General features: G+C 51.7%; 1 protein-coding gene across 1 annotated transcript in view; it reads left to right on the top strand.

Moving 5' to 3' along the window:
- The first annotated feature begins 1,880 nt into the window (after positions 1–1,880).
- Positions 1,881–9,496, top strand: part of PTH1R (parathyroid hormone 1 receptor) — a 73,837-nt gene continuing 66,221 nt past the window's right edge. Inside the window, exon 1 of the mRNA XM_038128243.1 lies at positions 1,881–2,396. Within this exon, the coding sequence (XP_037984171.1) occupies positions 2,322–2,396 (75 nt within the window). The 5' untranslated portion in view covers positions 1,881–2,321. The remainder of the gene's footprint in view (positions 2,397–9,496) is intronic.

The following is a 9,496-nucleotide window of genomic DNA, read 5'->3' as shown; positions in this document are numbered from 1 at the left end:
TCCATGGGATGGAATCCATGGGATGGGATGGGATCCATGGGATGGGATGGGATGGGATCCATGGGATGGGATGGGATCCATGGGATGGGGTGGGATAAATTCAGACACCCCCCCCCCCCTTCATTCCCAACCCTTCTGCCCCGGATCCTCTGCCATCCCCATGGGGAGTGGGGGGGTTCACCCCTGTGTGATCCCCCCGCAGCCCGGGAGATCCCTTGGGATTCCAGGCGTGGGGAAGGCGGAGAAGGAGGCGGAGGAAGAGGAGGAGGCAGGGATCGCACCAAGAGCGGCCCTTTTTTTATCCCTTCCCCTCTCTCCCTCTCACAGGAAGCCCAACTCTACCTTCGCTTGGAAAGAGCCTTTCATAAACCCAGCTCAAGGCTCCCATTCACGGCCATGGAGCTGGGAAAAAAAAAAAAAAAAAAAAAAAAACGGGAATTAAAAAAAAAAAAAACAACTCGAGCAAGCGGAGAGTTTGGGGTTTTTTTTTTTTTTTTTTTTTTTCGCTCTCTCTTTCGCTCTTCTTTTTTTTTTTTTTTTTTTTTTTTTTTTTTTTTTTTTTTTCGGCGCTCCAAAAAAATAACCCAGAAATGCTCGCAGCGAAAATCTGATGTTTTTACCGTCTGCTCCCCGAGAGAGGGGAGACTGGAATCTCTCGCTCCTCGGTTCCTAAACATCCGCGAGGAAAGCGGGAAATAAAGGGGGGAAAAAAGGGGGAAAAAACGACCCCAAAAAAAAAAAAAAAAAAGATCCCTGAGAGTTTGATTTTTAAAGTTGAGTGAGTCAGCCCCGAGCCCGGCGCCTCTCTGTGTTTGCCCGCGTGGTGCATCCCTGGCAGGGTTTGTAACCCTTTCCCAGCCTCGCTTCTCCTCCCAGCCTGGAAAAACGAGCAGGGAATGCTGGATCCCGCCGCAATTCCCAAATATTCCCCCCACACACACCCAGCTCGCTCCGGGGGAAGAGCGGGTGGGTTGGAATTTTTTAATTTTTTTTTTTTTTTTTCGCAGCGGAGTTTTATGAATGAAAGCTCCCGGCTGAGCTGGGAGTGATATCCCAGCCCTGGAAGTTGGGAATGCTGGAGAAATCCAGGCTGGGAGAAGGGATGGGATCGGGGGGCATGCTCAGCTTGGGCCAATCCCGGCAGCTCCAAACCCTTTTCCCGGTTTTCGGGGATCCTGGAATCTCCCGGAGAACTCTGCGTCCATGTGGGTGGAAAAAAAAAAAATTAATTCCCAAAAATCAAAATAACCCCACATCCCGAGGATTTCAGGGAATTCCGGAGTGAAGGCGAAGCGTTTTTGCTCCGGAGGGGGATAATTAAAAATAAAACAAACCTCCAAAACCCCTAAAATAAAGGACGGGAAAGGGGTGGAAGGAGGGGACGGGAATTTTCAGCCCCACGTTTGCAATCGGCTTTTCCGAACTGCAGCTCCTTGGAGGCAGAGAGGGAGAGAGAAGCCCAAAATTCCCGATTTTTTCCCCTAAAACCAGAGAATTCCGTGCCTGGCAGAACCAGCTTCTTGGGACAGCCAAGCAAAACCCTCCCCAGTGCCGCCGCTGCCCCAAAGGCAGCTGCGGAGGGAAAACATTCCCAACTTTTTGGGGCTTTTGGGAAATTTGGGATTTGTTTGCGTGCGGCAGAGAGGAGGAGAGGCAAAAAAATAAAAAATAAAAAAGAAGCAAAACCCCAAAAATAAAAGAGACGGAGAGCAGGGGCGGGGGGGGGGGGAGTTTGGGGGTTTTTTGTCCCCTCGGCGAGCGAAAAGATAAAATTACAGCGGCTAAAAATAAAGCGGTGGTTAAAGGTTCCCCCTCCCTCTGCCATCTCCCACCCCTTCCAGCCCTCTCCCTGCTCCCTCCCTCCTTCCCTCCCTCCTTCCCTCCCTCCTTCCCTCCCTCTCCCGCTGCCTCTCCGTGTTTGCGTTTGACAAAGAAATGATTTGAACTTCCCGGAGCCGCAGAAAATCGGGATCCCGAGGCGCACCCGGGCCCATATGGATGTGATTTCCCAGCCCTCTCCCAGATGATCCGGCGGCACCGGGAGCCGCGGCGCTGAGCGCCTCCGCTGCCTCTCCCCATGGGCTCCGCGGCGGAATTTTGGGAGCTGCCCGCCACTCCAGCCATGAGAAAGCGAGGAAAAGCCCCGGCATCTCTCGTCATGTGCCTCTCTGGCTGAAAACTGGGGAGCCGGAGGAACAGAATCCCGCGGATCCTTGGGGCACGCCGGGGAGGACGAGGAGAAATCCGCGCCGCTGGAATTCCGAGCTCGCCTCCTCCCGCTTCCCTGCGCGGGGCTGGATGCTGGGAGCAGCCCCTTGGATATGGGATCATATCTGGTGTATCCCAGCCTGGGTTTGATCCTCTGCTGCTCCGTGCTCAGCTCCGTCTACGCGCTGGTGAGTCCCGCTTTTCTTTTTAATTTTTCTGTATTTTTTTTTCTTCTCCCGGAGGATCCGTGCGGATCCCGCCGCCAGGAGGGATAAATGAGGGGATGAAGGATGAAAAAGCTGTTTGGGGTTGTTGGGATCCGCTGGCGGGGCTGCAGGCGCTGCAGTGAAAATGTCTGTGCTTCCCGGGAGTTGGGATGGCTTGGGAAGCTCTGGGCAGGACGCGTGAGGTTTGACAGGGATCTGGGACAGCGTTTGGGGCAGAATTTCGGGATCTGCCTATGGAGAAAGGACAACTTTGCTTCCTTTTTCTTATTTTTGTTTCACTATTTCGTCCTTTTATATTTTTTTTTATTCCGCTTTTAATTTTTTTAATTTCTCTTTCATTTTTTTCTCTTTTTCTTCTCTTTTTTTTCTCCTATTCATTTTCCTTTCTTTTTTTTTTTTCCTTTTCATTTCTTCCTTTTCCTTTCCCTTCACTTTTTCTCTTCCCTTTCCCTTCCCTTTTCCCCTCTCCTCCACCTTTCCCTTTTGCTTCCTTTCTCTTCTCCTTCTTCCTCTTCCTCTCCCTTCTCTTCCTCTCCACCCCCTCCAAACCAATTTCATTCCCAATTCTCCTTTCCCTGCAAATCTCCTCAATCCCAGTGAAACCGAGCCTCTCCTCTGGAATTAAATTCAGGGAAAACAGGCAACCTGTAGGAACTTCCCTTTAGCTCCTTGGCACTTTCCACCCCTTCCTGCACACACCAGGCTTCCCAAGGCTGGAAAACCGGGATAAACCCATCCAAACTGGGAAACGGTGTGAGACCTGCAGCTCCAAAACTTCCAGGAAGCAGGGAAGGGACACTTCCTCGGGAATCAGCCCCTGGATGTGGAGCCAGTGCTGGAATTCCCAGTGACAGGAGCTCTCCTGGCTTTCCCCATCCCTGGGATTCTCCCTCCTGCTCCCATTTCCCAGCGTTTCCCAGGAGGGAGCCGGGACACCCATGGGAAGTGGGATCTGCTCTCCAGCAGGGATAGAAATGGGATTTGGGATTGGGATCACTCTGGCTCCAGGCAGGTCCTTCCTGACCCTCCAGGATCCACCAGCCTGGGCCTTATCCCTGGATTTGGTAGTTTGGAATCTTGTGCAGAGCTGGGGGGGGGGTTTTCCAGCTTTTCCAGAGGGAAATTTCTCCTCACTAAATGAGAAGGAACAGCCCCTCGGAAAACCATCCCTGTCTGAGCCCATCCCTGTTCAACGTGTGGAGAAACCTCCCAAAATCCAAAGAAAATTGAGGAAATCAGGAGAACTGCTTGGAGATTTGTAGGGATTCCAGGGATGGATGAGGCTTTTCCCAAATTCCAGGGCTGGATCAGCATCTCCTGACTTTGGGGCTGTGTCCAGGTCCTGCAGCACCTGCTGCTCCCTGCTCCGGAATTCCTGCCATTCCTGCTGCTTTGGGACTGGGAAAGTCAGGATTTGGAACCAGCCAGGCTGGAGCTGGGGAAATTTCAGGATGAAAAAAATGGGCAAGGCTGCATTCCCCATTCCCATTATTCCCATTATTCTCATTATTCCCATTATACCCTTTCCCATTCCTGTTCCCATTCCCATTATTCCCATTCCCATTATTCCCATTCCTGTTCCCATTCCCATTATTCCCATTCCTGTTCCCATTCCCATTATTCCCATTCCTTTTCCCATTATTCCTATTCCCATTCCCATTATTCCCATTATTCCTATTCCCATTCCCATTATTCCCATTCCCATTATTCCCATTATTCCTATTCCCATTCCCATTATTCCCATTCCCATTATTCCCATTCCTGTTCCCATTCCCATTATTCCCATTCCCATTATTCCCATTCCCATTATTCCCATTCCTGTTCCCATTCCCATTATTCCCATTATTCCCATTTTTCCCATTATTCCCATTTTTCCCATTATTCCTATTATTCCCATTGCCATTATTCCCATTATTCCCATTGCCATTATTCCCATTATTCCCATTATTCCCATTATTCCCATTCCCGGCTTGCTCCCCTCTCCCAGTGTCTCCCAGTATCAGGAATTCACAGTGGGATTTCTTTGGGATCCCCCATCCCAAGAGATCCTTTCCATCCCAAGGGATGATCTGGGAGGTGCCGCCGCGTCCCCAGCGCCAGCTCAGGGTGAGCTGGACCTGGCAAAAATCGGGAATGAGCTCTTCCCGAATCCCAGAGGGCTGAGAAATCCATGGAACTTGCTGGGAAAGCACAGGAGTTTCCCTGAAACCCCTCCCGGACCTGGATTTGCCGATCCCATGGATCCTTCCCAACTCGGATTTTTACTGCTTCCCGGTCCTGCCGCTCCAAACCCTGCTTGGTTTAGTTGGGCCGGGCTTAAATCCCCGTTTCAGACCCTTCCCTTGCTTTTCCAACTGCCCTTGACAGCAGAAGGAATTCCCAGGGGGTTCCTAAGTGCATCCTGACAATCCGGGAGCTGCAGAGATCCCGAGTGTCCCCCCTGAGGCGGGATAATGTCACCCCTTGTCCCCCCCCGTCCAGGAATCCCCTTGAGCCCGGGTTTTCCTGGAGCTGTTGCTTCGTTTTCCAGCTAATTGGATTTTTAGAGGGACTTTGGAAAGAGGGAATGGGATCCAGGGTGGTCAGCGGGGAGAGATTTTATGGATTTATTCGGAATTTTGTTGTTGTTATTATTATTTATTATTATAAAAGGTGTTATTAATATTTATTATAAATGTTGTTGTTATTTATTACAAAAGGCGCTGCTGTTATTTACGGAAGGGTCACAAATACATTGGATATTTGGCTCTGAGGGAGTTGCTGCCGTAAATTTCCCCTTTCCTAGGAGCAACAAGGAGAAATCCATGGAAGGATGGGGATGCAGGGATTCAAAGCAGGCTCCAGGCTGAGCTTAAAGCACTCCCGAGCTTTCCCCCGGGCACAGCAGAGCCCGGCTCAGCTGGGCTTGGATCAGGAGATCCCCGCAGCCAGAGGCAGCTGCAGGGCACAATTCCCGGCTGAGCCTTGGGAATGCGGGCCCGGATTGCCGGGATCTCTGCAGCTCCCTGGGATGGGGCAGAGCCCAGAGGGTCCCCAAGCCGGGGCTGACATTCCCGGAATTCCCCTTGGAGCCGCCCGAGGATTGCGCCCAAGGCGCTTTTTGAGGGAATCGAGCTGGAGCAGGGCTGGGAAATCATTTCTGGGATATCCCAGGACTGGGAGCTGGGTCTGGATCCGTGGGATATCATATCCCAGGATTGGGAGCTGGGTCTGGATCCGTGGGACATCCCAGGACTGGGAGCTGAAGCTGGATCTGTGGGATATCCCAGGATTGGGAGCTGGATCCCTGGGATATCCCAGGACTGGGAGCTGGGTCTGAGCCCTGGGATATCCCAGGATTGGGATCTGGATCCCTGGGATATCCCAGGACTGGGAGCTGGGTCTGAGCCCTGGGATATCCCAGGATTGGGATCTGGATCTGGATCCCTGGGATATCCCAGGACTGGAAGTTGGAGCTGGATCCCTGGGATATCCCAGGACTGGGATCTGGATCTGATCCCTGGGATATCCCAGGACTGGGAGCTGGATCCCTGGAATATCCCAGGACTGGGGTCTGGATCCCTGGGATATCCCAGGACTGGGATCTGGATCTGATCCCTGGGATATCCCAGGACTGGGAGCTGGATCCCTGGAATATCCCAGGATTGGGGTCTGGATCTCCGGGATATCCCAGGATTGGGATCTGGATCTGGATCCCTCTGCAGCAGCCTTGGCTGTCCCTGCATTCTAAGCAGGGAGGGAAATCCAGCAGCAGGAAAAATCTCTGGGAAGAAGAGAAAAGTCTGGGAAATCAGGGCCCTCCTCCCTGAGGCTCAAATCCCTGTGGGATCAGCTCCCCAGTCCTGGAGTTTTAGGCCAGACTGGGGCAAGGCTCGGCTTTGTTCCAGCTCTCCCGACAATCCAGGCAAACCTTCCCAAGGTTTCTCTGGAATAGCCCAACAACACCTGCCGGGGCAATGGGTGGAATTCCAGCTGGATGGAGTGCCTGAAATCCGGCAGGGGGAGGGTGGGAATCTGGGACGATCCTGCTCTTTAGTCCCAGGATTAAGGAATTAAGACCGGCCTAAGGCAGAGAGCTCTGCAAGGACGGGTTTGAGGAGAATTTGTGGCACAAGGAGCTTTGAAAGTCGGGCCTGACACCAGCAGAGCCCGGGAGACGGGAAAATGTGGGAATTATTTTAATTTGGGAGGTGCTGGCAGAGGGAAAATCTCCCCATGTCCTAAAAGGATGGATTTTAGGACCTGAAAGACCTTTCCAACCCAATCCTGGGATTCACCGAGCCATAATCTCCAAGGTTTTGCTTTCCCAACCCTTTTTATTTTCCCTTCGTTCCCTCCTTTTGCTCAGCCTGGGAGATCCCGGCCCTGCTGTCACCGGAGCAGATATTCTGATTAATCAATTCATTAATTAATAATTAATAATTAATAATTATCATCCAGCAGCCTCCTGCAGGGCTTGGGGACCAGAATATCCCAGTTTTGGGAAGCAGCTGCCAGGCTGCAGTGGGCTGAGCTCAGGGAAGCAGATCCATGTGGGAAAAGGGTGGGAAAAGGGATCATTCCCGCTTTTTCTCGGTTGCAATCCCAGCCCTGGCCTGCTCAGGGTGTTCAGGTGATGCCGAACTTCCCTCTGCTTTTGGGACGATCCCAAAAATTGCAATCCCGATCTTTGGGGGAGTGGGAATCTTTTCTGGCTCACCTGGAGAGAATTCCCCATTCCACACCCGCCCCTGGATCCCTGGAAGTGTCCTGGGAAAGGCTGGATGGGGCTCGGAGCAGCCTGGGATGGGGGAAGGTGTCGGGGTTGGAATGGGATCATCCTTGGGGTCCTTTCCAAGGCAAAAACTCTGGAATTCTGTGCTGTTGAGGAAGGTTTGGACTAAGGAGGTGCTGGATGGGGTTTTCCCTTTGGACTCGCTCCTTGTTGCTCGGATCAATCCCACGGATCTCCAGAAATCGGGAAAAGGGAATGGATTGAAGTTGGATGGAAGGAAGGAATGATAATGCTTGTTATTGGAATAGGACCCATAATAATTTTTTTTTTTAAATTTAAACATTAAAAAAAATTTTAAACTTTAAAAGATTAATAAAAATAGCAATAAAAATTTAAAATAAAAATAACAATAAAAAGAAGAAAAAATATAAGAAAAATAACAATAGCAGTAACAATTTTAAAATAAAAATACCAATAAGAAGAATAAAAATTAAAAATGTAAGAAAAATAAGAAAAAACAGAAAATAAGAAAATAAAAATTAAAAATAAAAATAATAACAATAACAAAAATTAAAATAATAAATATCCTGTATAAAAATCTGAAAAATCCCAACTTCATCAAACCAAGACAGGCCCCAGACATGGGAAATGTCATTTCCCAAGCACATTCCCGGGAAGGAGCCCATCCCTGCTCCCAGATTTCCGAGAAATTCTCCCGCTGTTACTCGGGATCAGCCAAAATCCCTGGATCTGAACCTCTCCATCGGCAAAGGCAAAACAAACAAACCCCTGGGGCAGGGCAAAGCCCAGCCCGGCAGCTCAGCCCTCACCAGCCAAGAAAATTCCAGCAAATCCACTCTGGATTTGTGGGAGCTGCGGGCCCTGGGAAGAGGAGAAGCAGGAGCAGAGCTGAGCCCATGGGGATGAAAGCCGAGGGTGGCCGGGGTCCCAGCAGTTGTTGTTTGGTTTGTGTTGTCCCAGAAATAGCCCGGAGCGTTTTGGGATCAGCGGGATTATCGTGGCTGGAGCGTGGCTGTGCCTGCAGGGATCCCCCGGGCTGGGACAGCTGGAGTCACCCCCAGGGCCACCCCCTGTCCCTTTGGAAGGTGATTCTGGGAGGGACATCCCACAGCTCTTCCCGGGATAAGGGATTGTCCCGCTGGAGGATTCCCATCCGTCAGAGAATTCCCTCCATCCAACCCAGCTGGAATCAAGCCCTGATTGCAGAGGGATTTGGGACACAAAGGTCACTTTGGTCACCCTGAAGTCCCGGCTTTTGTGGGGTTTTATTGGGGTTTATTGGGTTCATGTACTGTTTATGGGATGGGTTTCTATTGGCTCCTTCTGTGGCTCTGGGGTGAGGGGGAAAACTGTCCTGGCACTGACGCCCCATGCCATGGATCCAATCCCATCCCACCCATCCCATCCCATCCCATCCCATCCCATCCCATCCCATCCCATCCCATCCCATCCCATCCCATCCCATCCCATCCCATCCCATCCCATCCCATGGGTCCTATCCCATGGATCCCATTCCATCCCATCCCATCCCATCCCATCCTTCCCCATCCCATCCCTTTGCAGTCCATCCCATGGATCCCATCCCACTGCATCCCATGTATCCCATCCCATGCCATCCCATCCCCTCCCATGGATCCCATGGATCCCATCCCATCCCATCCCATGGGTCCCATCCCATGGATCCCATCCCATCCCACCCCACTGCATCCCCTGTATCCCATGGCATGGCATGGCATGGCATGGCATGGCATGGCATCCCATCCCATCCCATCCCATCCCATCATCCCCATCCCATCCCACAGATCCCATCCCATGGATCCCATGTATCCCATCTCATCCCAAGGCATCCCATCCCAAGGCATCCCATCCCATCCCATCCCATGGATCCCATCCCATCCCACCTCCCTGTCCCTCTCCAAGTGCAAACCATCCCCCAAATCCCAAGGTTCGGAGCCTTTCCACCTTAACGATCCCGAGGGTTCAAACTCCTCCCAGAAAAACTCACCCAAAGGAATCTTGGCCCCTGGAAAGCCATCCCAGGATCCGTGTCTGGGGCAGGGAAGGGGTCAGGAACGGCTGACTCAGCAGCTCGGGCTCCTTATCTGGTTTTCCGCTCGGCTGCCCCGGTGCTGATCCGGGCTCCCGATGTTATCTCGGCTCCAGCCGCCCTCCCCCCCTCTCCGAGAATTCCCAGGGGTTTCTCCAGCCCCAGCTGGACCTGGAAGGCAGGATTGGATGCTTGAGTGTCCTTAGGAAACCTTCTCTTCCCTTCCCTGAATTTTGGCTGGGGACTGAAATGGGATTTGGGGTTTTGGGATTTTATTTT

The sequence above is a fragment of the Motacilla alba genome, chromosome 2 (assembly GCF_015832195.1).
Source record: "Motacilla alba alba isolate MOTALB_02 chromosome 2, Motacilla_alba_V1.0_pri, whole genome shotgun sequence".
In the NCBI taxonomy this organism is placed as follows: Eukaryota; Metazoa; Chordata; class Aves; order Passeriformes; family Motacillidae; genus Motacilla; species Motacilla alba.
The sequence above is the reverse complement of the archived record's forward strand: the minus strand, read 5'-3'. Positions and strand labels throughout refer to the sequence as shown.